Below are 18,458 nucleotides of genomic sequence, written 5' to 3'. Positions count from 1 at the left end.
TCCACTATTTGCAGGTGACATACTATATATAGAAAACCCTAAGACTCCACCAAAAAAACACTAGAATGGATAAGTTAATTCAGTAAAGTCACAGGGTACAAAATCAATATGTAGAAATCTGTTGCATTTTTATACACTAATAAGCAGCAGAGAGAGAACAGTACCATTTACTATTGCATCAAAAATAATAAAACACCTAGGAATAAGCATAATCAAGGAGGTTAAAGACCTGTTTGAAAACCATAACACACTGATGAAAGAAACTGAAGACAACACAAGAAATGAAAAGACATTCTATGCTCACGGATTGGGAGAACAAATATTGTTAAATGTCCAAACTACCTGGAGTAATCTACAGATTTAATGCAATCCTTATCAAAACACCAACAGTATGGTTGGAGCTCCTGGGTGGCTCAGTCGTTAAGCGTCGGCCTTCAGCTCAGGTCATGATCCCAGGGTCCTGGGATCGAGCCCCGCATTGGGCTCCCTGCCCAGCAGTGAGTCTGCTTCTCCCTCTACCCCTCCTCCCTGCTTGTGTTCCCTCTCTCTCTGTGTCTCTCTCTGTCAAATAAATAAATAAAATCTTAAAAAACAAAAAAACCAACAGTATGGTGACTAACATAATAATAATAATAAAAAAACCAACAGCATTTTTCACAGAACTAAAACAAATAATCCTAAAATTTGTATGGAACCCCCAAAGACCCCAAATAGCCAGAGCAATCTTGAAAAAGAAAAAAATTGGAGGTATCATAATCCCAGATTTCAAGGTATACTACAAAGCTGTATTAATCAAAGCAGTATGACACTGGCACAAAAACAGACACAATAGAACAGAATAGACAGCCCAGAAATAAACCCACAATTATATGGTCAATTAATCTACAACAAAGGAGACAAGAATATACAACAGGAAAAAGACAGTCTTCAGTAAATGTTGTTGGGAAAACAGGACAGCTATATGCAAAAGAATGAAATTAGACCACCTTCTTACACCATACACAAAAATAAACTCAAAATGGATTAAAGACCTAAATGTGAGACCTGAAACCATGAAAATCCTTGAAGAGAACACAAGCAATAATTTTTTTGACATTGGTGGTAGCAACATTTTTCTAGATATGTCTCCTGAGGTAAGGGAAATAAAAGCAAAAATAAACTATTGGGACTTCATCAAAATATAAAGCTTCGGCACAGCAAAGGAAATAATCAGCAAAACTAAAGACAACCTACTCCTATGGAATGGGAGAAGATATCTGCAAATGATAGATCCACTAAATGGTTAGTATCCAAAATATATAAAGAAGTTATACAACTCAAAACCAAAAAACAAAAATAAAAACAAAAACAAAAAACAACCAAACAAATAATCCAATTAAATAATGGACAGAAGACATGAACAGACATTTCTCCAAAGAAGACATACAAAGATGGTTAACAGACACATGAAAAGATGCTCAACATCACTCATCATCAGGGAAATGCAAATCAAATGGCAATGAGAAATCACCTCACACCTGTCAGAATGCCTAAAATCAAAAACACAAGAAACACAAGTGTTGGTGAGGATGGGGGGAAAGGGAACCCCCCTGCACTGTTGGTGGGAATGAAAACTGGTGCAACCACCCTGGAAAACAGTATGGAGATTCCTCAAAAAATTAAAAACAGAACTACCCTACAATCCAGTAATTGCACTACTGGATTTACCCAAAGAATACAAAAACCCTAATTCAAAAGGATACAAGCACACCTATGTTTACAGCATTATTTACAACAGCCAAATTATAGAAGCAGCCCAAGTGCCCATCAATAGATGAATGGATAAAGAAGATATGGTGTACCACTCGGCCATAAAAAAGAACAAAATCTTGCCATTTGCAACAACATGGACGGATCTAAAGGGTATAATGCTAAATGAAACAAGTCAGTCAGAGAAAGACACCATTTGGTTTGACTCATGTCTAATTTAAGAAGCAAAACAAATGAACAAAGAAAAAAGATAAAAAAAAAAAAACCAGACTCTTAAATATGGAGAACAAACTGATGGTAACCACAGAGGAGGTGAGTAGGGAATGAGTGAAATAGGTGATGGAGATTAAGAGGTATACTTATCATGATGAGCACTAAGTAATGCATGGAAGTGTTGAATCACTATATTGTACATCCAAAACTAATATAACACTGTATATTATAGTAGAATTTAAAAAACAAATTAAAAAAAGAAAATGGGTCTGGATATTCTGTTTCCTACTTTCCTTTGCAACTTCATTGCTGTTCTCTTCATTTCATGTAACTTTTCAAATTTCCCTTCTAATTCTACAAATTTTTTCTTTAATTGTTGATTCTCCTTGATTATACCGCGAGCTTTATTTTATTTTATTTATTTATTTATTAGGGCAGATTGCTACTTTATTTTTTTAAACTTAAATTTAATTAATTAACATATAGCATATTATTAGTTTCAGAGGTAGAGTTCAGTGATTCATCAGTCTTATATAATACCCAGCGCTCATTACATCCCATGCCCTCCTTAATGGACATTAAGCATGAGCTGTTATTTCAGAAGTGGATAGTGCTGCTGGGTTTTGGGGTTTTTTTCCCACATCCTAAACACTGTTTCTCAAAACAGTGAAGAGAAATTAACTGGCAATACTTTCTTTATAGCTCTCCAGTTTAGCTTTTAGCTTCTGGCAACTAACTCTTCAGAAACTTGCCTGGAGTGAGAGGCCTACAGCTGAAGACTGAGAATATTCACATTTAACAAGAGAGGCAACAAGTTCCTGTCAAGCATTCTCACATTCCAATGGTGGCTTAACTTCTCTCAATATGGATATCCAAAAAATAACATACCAAAACAAGCAAGAAGAAGTAGAAAATTTGAACAGATCAAATAAGATTGTTTCCTCTTCCAGAAACTCATTATTAAGCACCAGCACCATGGTGCAGACTCCTTTTATCTAATAATTCCCCTTCTAGAAATTTGTTTCCAGAATTTAGGTCCTTGCTTTCCATGATTCATTTTTCCCTTCCTGTCTTCCTTCTTTCTTTTCAAAATACTTTAGCAAATACTTGAAGGCTAACTTTCTTTTGGCCATGGTGCTAGGCTTTAAGGATAATGATGAAAAAGACATGATTCCTGCCTTCTTGTCTACCTGGTTCCATGGTGATAGAATCACATATGTTTCTGAGGTACCTGTAGCCTGGGGCTCGTGCTCACCCAAGTAATGAGGTCTACAGATATTTAAATATTAGAGTTATTTAAGAGTTATCCCCTGGTCTCTTACAAGTTACCTAAATGCAGAGCAAATTCTTCTTTCATTACTGGTATTTTCTATATAGATATCTAATTTTATGACTGATACCACTTGTACAGAAAAGAAATTGTTATCCATACACCATTCCTATAAATAACATTCATTTTGGAGAAAACTCATAAACCATTGCTCAAGGCATTATTCACAAGCCAGAATTCCAAAATTGCCATGGAAGACAAACCACTGAATATCTAGCTGGGATACCAGAGTGCGGTCTGCTCATATATAGTACAGATAAACCTCACATTCATCAAAGATGAAAGAGGAAATCTAAATTGAATTTTGGTCTACCGGAATACAAGAGAAGTTATTAGAGAGTTATTATATAAAGGACCCCTGTGGTTATTCCTATTATAAAGTCAAAAATCCTTTTGTAAAGTGAAAAATGACTAAAATTTCATGAATTGTCCCCCAGTTGTGTTTTCTAAATATGAATTGTATGTCTTGTTTCTTTGAAGAAAAAATCACTTGCAGTGGTGTAGAAATTTCAAGTGTATAAAAGAAAAGGGAGGCATAAACACCCTGTACTCAGTACTTAAATGGGCGCTTGCTTTCATGAGCCTTAGCATCATTCCTTCCCAGATCAGAAGATAAGCAGCTGGAGAAAAAAAAAAAAAAAAATCACTGACTGTGGGAGGAAAACCCATGCTCAATCTCCTTTAGAGACGGACATTCCTACGAGTAGATAAATGAATAGGCTCCACAGGTAATAACAATTAACTGTGTGAGAATGAGCTGGTGAGGGAAGCGGGAGGTGGCAGGGAATATGGGAATTGGGGAAACCTCCAGCAGTTCATGCTGTGCTATCTGCCTTCCTCATTCGTGTGTTTTCTGAGTCAGCATTAGCTAAATTTTCCAGAAAGCAATCCACAAAGTACAGCCTGGGCATTTAAGGGACGTCACTCATTTCCCCCAGTGACCTTGACAAGTCAGAAGCTTGAAAGCAGGGAAATCCGGATGTCTCAGTTATGAAGTGGAGCAGTGGGGCTCCAATATATTTCCAGAAGTCTCCATCCAGACTGGTGATTGTCTGCCTCTGTTACTGCCAGTGACTATCCAGGGTGTTTCTCTGGCTGAGAAGGGGTTGGCATAATGGCCAAATGCTTCAGCCTGGTGTTGCTTCTTGCCTCCATCTGGACCACAAGGCTCCTGGTCACATCTCTCCGTGTAGAAGGTAGGTTTCTTACCAGATTTCCAACCTGCGGCAAGGCAAGATCTTGCAAACTTGTCCTAAGCCTACTTAATTCTTAACTGTGGATTGTTGGGAGTAGGGGTTATCCTCAATGTCAACAGAAGATCTAGTTGGTAGGATTGCTCTGCCAGAAATGTTTTCACCATATTGTCGACTTCACCAAAATGATTCACATTTATCTTTATGTAATCTTGACTTTCATTTTTGGTTGCAGAATCTTTTTTTAATGGGAATATCTTGAGTCAAAACATTGAGGAGAGATCATTTGATTTTAAAAGTGTTTCATTGCAGAAACAAACCATGACTGTAATGAATTTTAAGCTTGGGGAAAATGACCAACTTTCACTAAATATTGACCTGTTTTATATTTTTGGAAGTGTCAGCATAATTATTTTAATTTCAATTTTACTATACTACCATATATGTTTTTAATATGAAGTAAACAGCCAATTGACTGAGGAAAAAAAAAACTGTGAAAATGTAGGCTTGAAAATTAGTCATTAGCTCCCTACCAATGGAATGACTTTAAGTGATTTCTGGGCTTTTGAGATGCCTAAGGAGTAACCTCATTCTGCAATGTACGCAAAAAAAAAACTGTAACCACAAATCACTCAATTACAGCTCCAGGCAAATGAAAACTTGAGCACTTTAAAAGGAAAATTTTATATTCCTATGCTGGAAGATGTTCTGTAATATAACTATTTTAGAATCAGATATCCTGATTTGATTCATTTATTGTTGTATTTAATTTTATGAGAGGCTACAGTTATATAATTGATTTTTTTTCAAATACCAGAACTGTTACTCTCAAATAAGTTTTGTCCTCTTTGAAATTCCCCTGGGGATACTATTCATTGTTTCCCCCAATGCTGCCATTACTCAAACTTTTGAAAATTATTCTTTAGACCATTCTCTGATGATGGCAAAAATTTCCTAAGGAAATTAAACTATATATTACATATAATTTTTATATATGTAATATATGTAATATATAAATTTCATTTAATCTTCTTAAGAAGACATTTTATAGATGAAGAAATAGGCTCAAATAAGGCTCAAGTAAAGCCAAGTGACTTGCCTAGTGCCATATAAATGGTAAATAATAAAGCTTGGCTTTGAATTCGGCTCTGTCTGATCCTAAGCATACAATATTTCCCTGCTGTTTCCTAAAAAAATCTTTTTTTTTTTTTTTTTTTTTTTTTTTTAAAGATTTTATTTATTTATTTGAGAGAGAGAATGAGATAGAGCATGAGAGAGGGGAGGGTCAGAGGGAGAAGCAGACTCACTGCTGAGCCGGGAGCCCGATGTGGGACTCGATCCCGGGACTCCAGGATCATGACCTGAGCCGAAGGCAGTCGCCTAACCAACTGAGCCACCCAGGCGCCCTCCTAAAAAAATCTTAAGGAAGAGATTAGTGGAGTAGCTCTTGGATTCCAGCTCCCTCTTTTTGTCTTTAAATGAAATAGGAAAGCATAAAAATGACTACTACTTGTTGACTACCTATGATGGACCCAGCCCCTGCTAGGTACAAATTATCTATTCTGACAAAAATTCTGTGAAGATATAACCATCTCCGTTTAACACTAACTTGCCCAACATCCCAGAGTCAATTAATAACAGATGAAATAATCAAGGCTAGGTCTATTGCCCAGAATAGGTCTATCATTACTCTAAATAATAACTTTTAAGGTAAAAATGAGTTTTGATGAAAAAGTAGCAAGACCACTTTATAGTGTAATTAATAAACCTTCTTTGCAGGTATTCCCAAAGAAGCAGCCATGAGATTTGAACAACAGCAAGCTCATGGACTAAATAAGCCAAATTCCAGGACACGTGTGTTTGGAGAGTCCAGTTCTAGTTGTATTGTGTGTGTGTGTGTGTGTGTGTTCATCTCCCCCATAATACAGCGGGAAGCAGAATAGTATCTTAATTAAGAACTGGGGTTTCAGAGTCAGTCATAATTGGGTTTGTGCCCCCAATCTGCCCTATATCCTTGCTTTATATCCTTGGGCTTGGGAAAGTTACTTAATCTTCCTGAGCCTCCACTTTTTATTAAAGGAGACAGGGTTTGGTACAGAGTAGTATAAACAGATGATAGATGTTAGAATTAATACTAGCATTAGTATTAGTATCAGTATTGGTATAGGTATTAGTATAAGTGCATATAGTCATAAGAGGCTGTTTTGTCACAAACACTCATATTGGGGTGTTGGCTCTCTAGTTTCTCTTTTGGTGAAAGCAAGGTCTGGAAGCAAATAAAGCCATCTACAAATACTGTACATCGTATACTGTATGATGACTAACATAACATTAAAAAAAATATTGTATATCATATACATATCCCTTCTTCCCACCCCCGGCTCCAGAGCATAGCAAGGTCAATGGAAGACTTGGAAATGTTCCTTTCATGTTTGCAAGGAGAAACTTTATTTTTTTTTTTAAGATTTTATTTATTTATTTGTCAGAGAGAGAGAGAGAGACAGCAAGAGAGGGGACACAAGCAGGGGGAATGGTATAGGGAGAGGGAGAAGCAGGCTTCCCACTGAGCAGAGAGCCCAATGCGGGGCTAGGATCCCAGGACCCTGGGATCATGACCTGAGCCAAAGGCAGATGCTTAATGACTAAGCCACCCAGGTGCCCCTGCAAGGAGAAACTTTAAATACCAACATAGAAAGTGGTCAAAGCATTTGACTGGGCATCCAATGCACAGATCTGTGTACAAGCAACTTCTTGGAAGACTGTAATGTCCTCTTAAGGACTTTTGTGGATAAAGCCCAAAAGGAATAATGTACCTGAATGCAATACAACTTTGCAGTTTCATACAGGTCTATAAATCCCAGAACCAAGAAAGGGGATCAGAAGAATTCTTGGATTCATTAACTTTTGAGTAAAATATAATCACAACATATCTGTTCAACTGCCTCAGCTTCCCTAGGGAGATCAACCATTAGCTGGCTAAAGCCAAAAAGCTTTGAAGATAACATAATGATGTTATTTATGATTTACTGAGCATCTACTATGCGGCAGGCACTATCCTAAGCATTTTTATTTGAATTAACTCAACTCTCACTACCCTATACAATAGATACTGTTACTTTCTCAATTTTATAAATAAGGAAACTGAGTCTCAAAGAGATGAAGTAACTAGCCTAAGATCACAGAGCTAGCAAGTGACATAGGCCAGATTTAAATACAGGTCTGACTCTAGAACTCAACTTTATTTAGTTTCTTTGCCATGCAAGGTTCACTGCCCAGTTCCTACAGGAACTTCTGAGTAAGCCTGCCCCCCAATGGTCAGAGAAGACCTGGGACTGAGAAAGCTCACACTCTGTTACACCAAGTGCAATATTTTTCAGCCCATCTCAGAAATACTGGTGTTCCCAAGCCACACTGGTTTGGAGTATTGTTAACTATTCTATTAACCACAGCCCTGAATTCTATCTTTCTCAAAGTCTCAGACCTTTCATTTTATAGACTCCAAAAAGGTTTGCAGCAACTGCATCACCTAGACCCAACCCCAGGAACTGGTAGCCAAAGCCTCCACATAAACAACAAGGCACCTTAATGCAACAGGGCACAATAGACTCAGATCTGATGAGAGTTACAGCTTGGACAGGAGCAAAGACCCAGCTAACCCAGAGGGATGTCCTTGTGGGAAATGCCTGGCCTGTGTTCTGTTATTTCTAAACTTCAATCCCAGTCACGAGGACCTCACTGCTATATCAAGACAATAATGCTCTACTAGGAAGAACAGCCTACAGGCTGGGAACAAGGACAGCAGCAAATTGAGGACTTCTGTGATTCCTTTGCAGAACTTTCCACCTCAGGGCCATGCAGAATTGTGGGGGTCACCCTTGTGAACAAAAAGACAGCTCAGCAGCTGAATTTTGCAGAAGCCCAGGAGGCCTGCAGGCTGATGGGACTAACTTTGGCCAGCAAAGACCAGGTTGAAGCAGCATGGAGGTTTGGCTTTGAGACTTGCAGGTGAGAAACAACTAGAATAAACACTCCTGGAGTTCTTTTCAGTGTTGTGTTCTTGTTCAAGCAATAGAAATCAATGTATTCATTCAAATACTGTGCATTCTGTTATAGCTATGGATGGGTTGCAGATAAGTTCTTGGTCATCCCTCGGATTCTCCCAAACCCCAAGTGCGGAAAGAATGGGACAGGTGTCCTGGTTTGGAGAAATTCAGTCAGCAAAAAGTTCTTGGCCTACTGTTACAACTCATCTGGTAAGTCTGATCTACAGTCTCTCCATGTTTTCTCTGGTTCTGTGATCCGTCTAAGAAGAGTAACCCTGAGCAGCAGTAGAAGAAATCATGGTGATGGTCATTTAGTACTCCAAGAATGCCTCTGTGACCGGGCTAGAGGTGGCCATGTGCCCCTCAGAGAAAAAAACTTAGGGAAAATATGACTAAATGGCAATATAGGGAGAGGGCATCCCAGGAGGCTCCATTACCCATGCCCCTCCATCTTATAAGGTAAGGAAATATCCACTATAGACAAAGCAATGTACTGAGTTACCACACTGAACCTTGACAATCTTTCTCTGAGGTACACTTTGTCACCCTCATTTTGTAGAGGGGAAAATTTAGCTCAGAGGATGTAAGTACATTTGTCTAAGTTCTCACTACTACAAAGATTTTAACAGAGGTCTAACTCTCAAACCATGCTCTTTCCCATAACCTTCATTTTTTTTAGAAGAGAAGAAATTCAGACGCTATACTTGACATCTTCAAGGATAAGATCATTTTATGAAGGAAGGAGTTAAAGCTAGAAAATAGAATTGGTTTGCTCATGGTCACACAGTTGTTCTTTTAACCTTGCTTGGAGACCACAATCATTTTATCCCAAGTGCTTTACCTAAGGAATATCTCAGGAAGTTTTTCTTTCACTAAATACTTGCTCTCAGTTGATCGTAAGAACCTCTGCTGATTTATTACTCTTCACACATACTCATAAATCTGACATTCCAAAGGTCAGACAGCTAAGTGGTCACATACAAGGATAGATTCCAAAGTCATACTCTAAGATCCAAGAAATAAATGTGCACTAGCAACACTGTGTTGCCCAAAAGCAACATAGGGTCCAAGCAGTTCTCTGAATCAGGAGGCTTTGACCTAAAAAGAGACCTGAATGACACTTTGTCCTCTTTCCTCATTTCATGGATGAAATGATAGTTCAGATTGGAGGTCTGGCTTGTTCAGTTGGTGGCAGAGTCAATACTGGAACATAAAGCTTCTTTCAACATTTGTTTTACCATCATCCTCCTCTCCTCTGCCTCTTCTGCCCACCACTTTTGGCTGGGGAATTGGTGGTTCACATGCCTGTATATCTCATAGCCAGCCCATGCTTGTCAAATGACCTGGTATTGTAACTTTCTGGCCTTCCTCGCAGCTGTCAGTGTGATGATATGATACCCAGCCCTCTGGACTTCACAAAATGGGATCAGAGGAAGAGGACTTGGATTTGTGTGTTTCCTTGTGGTTTCATTTAACTTGTACTTCCATCCCCTATCTTTCCTGTATAATTAAAGTTAGATCTAGAGGCTTGATTCAACTCTTGTTCAATATTTTTGGCAAAAAGACTACATCAAAAACTAATGGTGTACTATATAGTGGCTAACCGATAATAATAAAAAAAAAGACCTCATAGATGATACCGTGTACTTTAGATTACCATGTACTTTAGATCACTTCTCAACAAAAGGCACTTAATGTCAGTATGTCCCATTATTAATATGCTAATTTTGATCATTTGAATAAGATGCCAGACCTCTCTAAATGAACTCATAAATATATGCTTTTCCCCTTGCAATGAGTAGGTAATCTACAATGTGATATTGTGGCACCATGCAAATATTCTGACTCGAACTATCTTGTACCTAGTAGTTTAAGCAGCCATTGGTAATTCTTGCTGGAACCAGTTATTATATGTAGGGCTACAAGATGGTGACTTTCTAAATCTCCCTTCTACATTTGTTAGCTGGTATTCTTTGATAAGAATTTCTCTCTCTCTCTCTCTCTCTCTCTTTCACACACACACACACACACACACACACACACACACACACACACACACACCTCTTCCCTCCTCCTTATACTACTATGGACACATGACATTTTACTTATTCTGTGTGTTCAACATGTTATGATCAATTTTACAATTATTATTCTTTTATTCTTTTGGATGCTCAAATTGTCCCAAATTTGGTGAATAGGAGCCCCTTCTAGTTGACTTTTGTGCCCTTTATTCCATTAGTATTGGAGCAATTCCTTTCTTTCTAACATAATAATAGCATTTCCCAGACTTACTTTGTACTTTCTCTGCCCCTGATGTGGAATCAGCCATTTATTTCTCCAAGAAGCCCAGGTTCTTTGTAATGGAAAATGTTAATTAGAAACCAAGATCTGGATTCAAGTAATTTTCATTACCACTGGAGTTTTCATTGCTTCTCAGTATTTTTAGTGGATAGCTATGTGTATATTTACACATACATACATATATCTAAAAATTATGAATTTGTATTGATATTTCCAACTCAAATTTAACAATTCAAATTTTTTCTTAGTTTGTTTTATACCTGCATCTTTTTTCTCTTACACAGATCTTAGTTCCCAATAAATAATAGTAATATACTTTCTTATCCTATAATAGTTTCAAAATTATAAAACAAACATTATTAGGAATAATGAACCTATTGAGTGAAATTTGAGATTTCTTTGCATTTCTTTCAGTCCCCAGAAGATAGCCCTCTAAGGTTGTACTGTCAAAAAAACTATGTACAAAGGTGACTTGAAAAATTCACAACTCTGTGTGGTTATATTATCATTTTGAAATAAATTAGGCTCATGTGCTTCTGTTTGCCATCTTTGTGAGGATCAGAGTTAACCTAACCCTTATCCTAACACTACTCCTAAACTTATCCTATGTTTCTTTGTTTTTGTAACTTTCTTTTTTATGGCTATCTTGTGAGGTCTGGGGATTAGAATAACCCTAAACCTGACCCTATACCTTATCCTAATTGTCTTTTTTTATTGCTATCTTTGTGGGTTCTGGGAGACCAGACCAAAGTGCTTTGAACGCTCTGCATGCACCATCTGTTTCATGCTGTTCCCTCTGCCACAGTGCCCATCTTCCTCCCCACTTAGCTAACTGCTACTCTTTATTCAATTCTCAAGTGCCAGCCTCTTCAAGAAGCCTTCCCATATCCCTTACTCCTATCTTTCCTCTTGGAGTCCAACCACACTCTGTGTTTAATATCAGAGTACTTGGCACATTCTAAAGAAATTATATTCATAGTTTGCAGGGGAAGGAGAGCTAGGTCCTGACACTCCTAGGTGTGCCTTCAACCCGGCAGGGATCACAGGATCAGACTGCTGTTGCTCCCTCACACTGTGGCCTTTTTGGCTACATTTAATGAACAGAGAGGCAAAGGAAACTAATTCTTAGATAGATCCTATCTAACATGCCCATCCATTATGCTAGGCCCTACACATTTATTATCTCATTAATCCTCAGTAAAATGACACAAATGTATCATTTCTATTTTCCAGGAGAAATAACTGATGCTTAGTGTGTATTTCGCTATGGTCATAGTCAATAAGGGAAAGAGCCAGGATTTAAGTCTTGAGCCATACTACTTCCACATAGCACCTCCCATGGTAATGAATATACATCAATAACATACCAGGCCCTGGTCAGGTTCTGAGCATCAGTGTTTTTTAAAAGCTCTTCATATGATTCCAATGTGTTAGCCAGGGTTCAAAATCACTCTTTCCTAAGAGATCGCTAAGATCTAAGTTTTAGGATTCCAGGTACTTCTAGATTCCCCTATTTCTTTGTAATTGCAATAATCTCCTTCCTTGTTCCTGGATTGTCCTCTCTCCACATTGCATTTCATCCTCCACATGCATCCACTGATAATTATATTACTCCTCTGCTCCACAGCACTTGGGTGACTTCCTATTTGAGAATATAATGTAAACTATGAAGCCTTTTACACATAAAAATTAGCATGTATGAGAACTCCTATATCAGTTAGGAGGTTTGTGGACCCAGTATTCCAACTCCTACAAAATAAATTCCAAATGCTTTAACGTGGCAATTATGAATCTCAATACTCTGGCTCCAGGCTATCTTCCCAGTCATCTCCTACTTGCAGTCTTTCATGCTCCCAATCATATACACACCCCATTCTCCAGCCACACTGTACTCCTTGTCATTTTTCGATATAACTACTTTTTCGAACTTCTGGATTCTTGGGTCATGCTATTCCTATTGACTGGAATATTGTATTCCCTCTTCCATACTAGATGAGCTACTGCTGTGTTCCAGCCATACTGGTCTTTTACTAAAACATCAAACACACTGAGTTCATTCAACTTTGGGCTCTTGAACTTCCTGTTCTCTTTACTTGGAATACTTTTGCCCTAGATCTTCAGTGACTGGCTACTTTTTATCACTTAGGTCTCAGTTTAAGTACCACCTCCCCACTTTCTCATATCATCCTATTCAAAGTATCCATTTCCCATTCCCCACCGCTACTGGTTTAATCTTTATCCTGTTTAATTTTCTTCTTAACACTTATCACCCTTTAAAATTTCTGCCTTTTTTTTTTTTTTAAGAGCGATGGAAAGGAGCAGGCGGTTGTGCAGAGGGAGAGGGAGAGGAAGAGAGAGAATCCTAAGCAGGCTCCATGCCCAGCATGGAGGCCTACATGGGGCTCGATTGCACAACTCTGAGATCACGACCTGAGCTGAAATCAAGAGTTAGATGCTTAACCAACTGAGCCACTCAGGCTCCCCTGGCCTTTTCCCCCCCCCTTAAATCTATCCTTCCATTAGCATATAGGGCCCTTAAACGTAAGGACTCTCTCTTCTTTGTACCATGACCTTAGCATTTGGAACAGTGTTTAGCACAGAGTTGGGGCTCAATAAATATTTGAACAAACACGTCAATTCTCCATACCATCTCCTCTGTGAATCCCCAGTGACCTCCTCCTACCTTTATCAAAATACGTCTGTCCTGGAAACTGAAACTATGCTGTATGTCTCTGTATTTTCAGTTCCCAACATAGTATGTTGTACTCAGTATTTCTTTCCTGATATTAAAAAATTTTCAATTTTTGAAGGAAAAACTTAGCATGTGCTCAAGAATAAGAAATGTAGCTAGAAGTTCAAGGCAAAAGTCAAGGATGATATGTGTTTGAATAGAGATGTTTTCAAAGTAAAATAAATATTATAAAATTCTGACTGAATGTGTGTATAGTCAAAATGTTTTATCAGTAGTATCTATGACCTTGATTGGTAATTTATTGTATTTTTCAAAAATGAATGGAATAACTTTTTCTTCTTAACTAACATTCCAGCTGATGCTACCTACTGCCAGAAATAAGTAGGAATTTAAAATAGATGCAAATTCTTATTATAATATATTACATGGATCTGTCATTTACCAGCTACGTGAATTTCAGCAAGTTATTCGATTTCACTAAACTTCAGTTTCTTCCTATAAAATGAGAGTTTAATAAAATTGTTAAATGAAGTGTCATGATTGACTCAGATAAGATGCTCAAAAAAATGTTGTTTCCTCTCTATCATATTCATCAGATTGGAAAGCAAATCTATATCCCTCCTCTGCTCCCCTCCTTAAAAAAATTTTATGTTGAAGAGCACAGAGAAATCTGGTTTTTGATCTCTGTCCTTAAGTGTATATTGTCATGTGTGTATATTCAGTCTCCCCATCTACTCTTTCCATCCTGTCACTTCTGCATCCTTTCTTTATTCATTAAATATTTATTGAGCATGAACGATGTGCTAGACACAGAGAACACACCATGATGACCAAGACAGATGGGGTTCCTGCTTCTAGGGAGCTCAGTCCAGTGTAGAGCAGTGCAATGAGAACCTTGACAAGGGAAGTATAAGGAGGTACAAAAACATATGCCTAGGGACCCAATCTAGTCATCAAGTCTGCCTAATAAAGAGATATTCAATCTGAGACTTGAAGGATAAGTAAGAATTAAGTAAAGAAGGGGCAAAGAGTCTTACAGGTAAACAAAGCATCATGGTCAAAAGCTTGGATATGAAAGAAAGCATATCAAAGAACAGAAGAAATGTGAGAAGGCAGGAGGAATAAGAGACACACTGATCAGATAAGGCTAGCCATGTCAGCAGGGGACAGATCACAGGGGGGCCTTATAGGCTATGCAATTGAGGCAGTCACTGAAGAATTCTAAGGAAGGAAGTGATATGATTAGATTTGCATTTTTATAAGATCATTCTGGCTACACTGTAAGGGGACTGGAGAGGAGTAAGACTAGAGGCAGGAAGAACAATTAGGAGGCTGTTTTAATACTTACTTGTTACTTTATTTTTCCCTCCCCCAACAGATACTTGGATTAACTCATGCCTTCCAGAAATTATCTCCACCAACGACCCCATATTCAACACTGAAGAGGCAATGTACACGACAGAAATGATTGTCAGTGACAGTGCATACTCATCTTCAACTACTGATGCACCATATTCTGCTACACCTTCTCTTGCTCCTACTTCTGCTCTGGCTTCCACTTCTACTCGACGGAAAAGAAAATTGATTTGCGTAACAGAAGGCTTTGTGGAAACTAGCACCATATCTACAGAAACAGAAACTGAGTCATATACTGAATATAAAACCACATTCAAGAATGAGGCCGTTGGGTTTGGAGGTAAAAGCTTTCTGTGTTTGCATTGTATGTGTGTGTGTGTGTGTGTGTTTATGTATAACAGACAATACATAAAAACCATGTTGTCTCCAGATTAGGTACTCAGGACCTGCCAAATACAAGTAAAGCCTGAATGCAAACTCAGTTTTCATAAAGTCATAGAACTTGAGAACTCTAAAGAAACTTAATGATTAAACTAAAAATCATGAGTATAAAATAGCTTCACTTTTAAAACTCAAAGCCTTTTAAAAATAAATCGCTATTAATACATCGAAGTTCTTTTAAAAATATATACCTTAAATGATTAAAAATGATTAAAAAGTTTGTCTTCCTATTTAAAAGGAAGGGTTTACACTTAATTAGCTCCAAACATATCATCTCAAGGCCACAGAGAGGAAATGGACTCTGTCATATTGCAGTTTATAAAATAGAGAGAGCATGTGAGGCAAGGCCAAGGATTTCTACAGGCAAGAAGCAAAGCAGATGTGGGCCCAACATTCTAAGTAGCCTCTTTGTGGTCACAGAGAAAGCTTTTCTCCTGCATTATCTGTTGTCGGGCTTGGTGTAAAGAATCGTTACGAGAGCCACACCCAACAATGCATAAACGAAGGACCAATAGGCTATGTCTCTGTTTCCTCCAGGTGTCCCCACGGCTCTGCTAGTGCTTGCACTCCTCTTCTTTGCTGCTGCAGCTGGTCTGGCAGTTTGCTACGTCAAAAGGTAGGTTTGTGGCACATTGTTGGTTTTATAATCTATGTCACATTCCTATCTTGTGTTTTTCCAGGGTTGTTATTGGCATTTTCCTCGTCAAAACAGAAATGATAGTCTTCTTATATCGTAAATTTTCTCCCTCATCTCACCTTTCCTCCCACACCCAATCTTTCTACTATTTCAGCATGTGCCTGTCATCCAGCCTTTAGAAACAGGTCAATGCTGTCCCTTGGAGAATCAAGAGATAAAAAGAACAGACTGACATCTAGGAGGAAAACAGATATTTTATTTTGATTCTCAGTTCTTTGTTGTTGGTGGGAGGGTTATGAGGTCAGCCTCAAGTCTGGCCTGCAAACTTACTGTCTCATCTAAATGAATCCACTGCAGTGGGGATGCATTAATGTATTTGAGTGTGCATGTGTTAGCATCTCTCTGAAATAAAGGTACCCAGTGTACTGTGCTAATATGGGCTATCACAGACAAAGCGTTATCTATTGGTGTATGTGTTACAAATAAATCTCTCACTTTAATTTTATAATTATGCCTATAGGTATGTGAAGAACTTTCCTTTTACAAACAAGAATCAGCAGAAGGAAATGATTGAAACCAAAGTAGTAAAGGAGGAGAAGGCCGATGATAGCAACCCTAATGAGGAATCAAAGAAAACTGATAAAAAGCCAGAAGAACCCAAGAGTCCACCCAAAACTACAGTGCGATGCCTGGAAGCTGAAGTTTAGAAGTTTAGAAGAAAAAGAAACGAGAGGACACACCAAGGATGATTTCTTTCCTGATACATATCCTCGCCCCAGATGGGGAAACTTAAAGGGCCGAAGAACCAAACAAGAATGTCCACCCTTGGTTCCTAAATGGAATCAACTCAGGGCTACCTTTGGACTATGGAGTTCACCAAACAGAATTCCCTTCTTCTTACTGCAATCCTTTCTGGATCCTATCCTCCTACCTCCAAAGCTTCCCACAACCTTTCTAGCCTGGCTATGTCCTAATAATATCTCTGTGGGAGAAAGGAGCTTCGCAAAGCACAGGGACCTAAAACAGCTAATCAGAACACATTTATAAAGAGGCTTCTTAGTTGGCCGAGAACAGGTGAGTTGAGAACCAAGAAACCACCGAGACCAAGGCTTTCTCTATTGATTCCACAGGCCAGATCCTTTCTTCACTCTGAAAAGGTAACATACATCATCTGGCATGCCCTTCTGAGCCAGGCAAGAACAAAAGAAGGAAAGAAAAGTTCAGCATCTGAAGGCCATGGAGATTCCCATGACTTGAGACTTGATCTCTGTAAAGCCAAAATAAGTAGAGAAAAAGAATGAGGCCAAGGATGTTGTCAGCATATTGCCAGCAGGGACTACAAATACAGATAGGGTCAAAGTAGTCATCTCTGAATAATCTGAGTTGGAATCACTTTTTAGAATACACACACACTTTCTTTTCTTTCTCTTGCTGCTATTTTCTCTAGAAGTATACACTTTTACAAGGAACCAAAACAAATCTCTTACAAATTTTTATTTTTATCTGAGTTTTATCCGAGAAATTATTACTGAGGAAAATTACTGTGTTAAAATGCAGTAAAATTTAACAAACATTTATTGAATATATCAGGTGCTGGGTAAGGTATTACATTCTATAATTGAATGTTATTTATCAAAAACTTGTATACAGTAAAATGTATGAAGCTAATTTTTCTGTTTTGATATCCCTAGCTTATCTACTTGCAAAACTAATTTTTTACTAAGACTAATCTATTCATTATTTTCTCTAACATGGCAGCCATTATAACCTTAATTTATTATTAACATACTTAAAAAGTACGTTATTACCTCTATGCACTGAAGCACATTTTTTAAATGTCATTAACAAATGTATCACCAGTTCTCCTTTTTTCAGCAAGAAGAGCCCAAAAGGTGCAGAGATATTTGTGTCAAAAAAATAAAAGTATTTAGAAAATTTCTTTGCTCTCTTATTTACATAGATGCATTATACCTTTCATGCAAAACTGAAGTAATCTGTTTTTTGCAAAAATAAGAGGAACAATTTTGGTTGTCGAAAAACAAATATTTGTAAACCAGGTAGTACATATATCACCATATGGGGCTATTCTTGCTTCAGGTGGTCTTATTTTAAGCATGTCAAGTACGCACACATAAAACAGTCCTTTACTTAGGATTTGGGTCCTACATTATAATGCATTTCAGAGTTCACAGGGAGCTGAGGATTCAGGATTGTTAATTTGTCCTGTTTCTCTAGCTTTCTCTCTCCCTCTCTCTGGTCTTCCCTTTTGGACTGCTAATATCTTCTTCCCCTCACCAGTGACCCCACAGCTAGCTAGCTCCATGATCCTTTCAGCTCACAGACCATAAACTGCTAGCACAGTCTTTTGTGGTTGGCCTACAGAGTATTATCTTAAATTTTGGTTTAATTGCCAAGAATGAAAAATCAAGTGGTCCCTGCCTGGCTCAATCAGTAGGGCATGTGATTCTTGATCTCGGGGTTGTGAGTTCAAGCCCCATGTTGG

At 38.0% G+C, this 18,458-nt stretch overlaps 1 protein-coding gene across 1 annotated transcript; it reads left to right on the top strand.

The window, feature by feature from the left end:
* The first annotated feature begins 4,043 nt into the window (after nt 1–4,043).
* On the top strand, nt 4,044–17,893 carry LYVE1 (lymphatic vessel endothelial hyaluronan receptor 1). The gene is made up of 6 exons (XM_027579656.1): nt 4,044–4,488; nt 8,319–8,490; nt 8,599–8,738; nt 14,900–15,217; nt 15,856–15,934; nt 16,476–17,893. The coding sequence occupies exons 1-6, from the start codon at nt 4,407–4,409 to the stop codon at nt 16,660–16,662; spliced, it is 978 nt and encodes a 325-aa protein (XP_027435457.1). The 5' UTR covers nt 4,044–4,406; the 3' UTR covers nt 16,663–17,893.
* Nucleotides 17,894–18,458: the final 565 nt, after the last annotated feature.

Source organism: Zalophus californianus, chromosome 11 (genome assembly GCF_009762305.2).
Source record: "Zalophus californianus isolate mZalCal1 chromosome 11, mZalCal1.pri.v2, whole genome shotgun sequence".
NCBI lineage: Eukaryota > Metazoa > Chordata > Mammalia > Carnivora > Otariidae > Zalophus > Zalophus californianus.
Note: the sequence above shows the minus strand (reverse complement) of the source record. Positions and strands in the feature narration are given on the sequence as shown.

What these genes read in the sequence shown, in the direction of transcription:
- LYVE1 (XM_027579656.1), top strand. Translation starts at nt 4,407, where the DNA reads ATGGCCAAATGCTTCAGCCTGGTGTTGCTTCTTGCCTCCATCTGGACC. An exon ending in CTACTGTTACAACTCATCTG is followed by an intron (nt 8,739 to 14,899) that starts GTAAGTCTGATC and finishes CTCCCCCAACAG; the next exon opens with ATACTTGGATTAACTCATGC. An exon ending in GCAGTTTGCTACGTCAAAAG is followed by an intron (nt 15,935 to 16,475) that starts GTAGGTTTGTGG and finishes TTATGCCTATAG; the next exon opens with GTATGTGAAGAACTTTCCTT.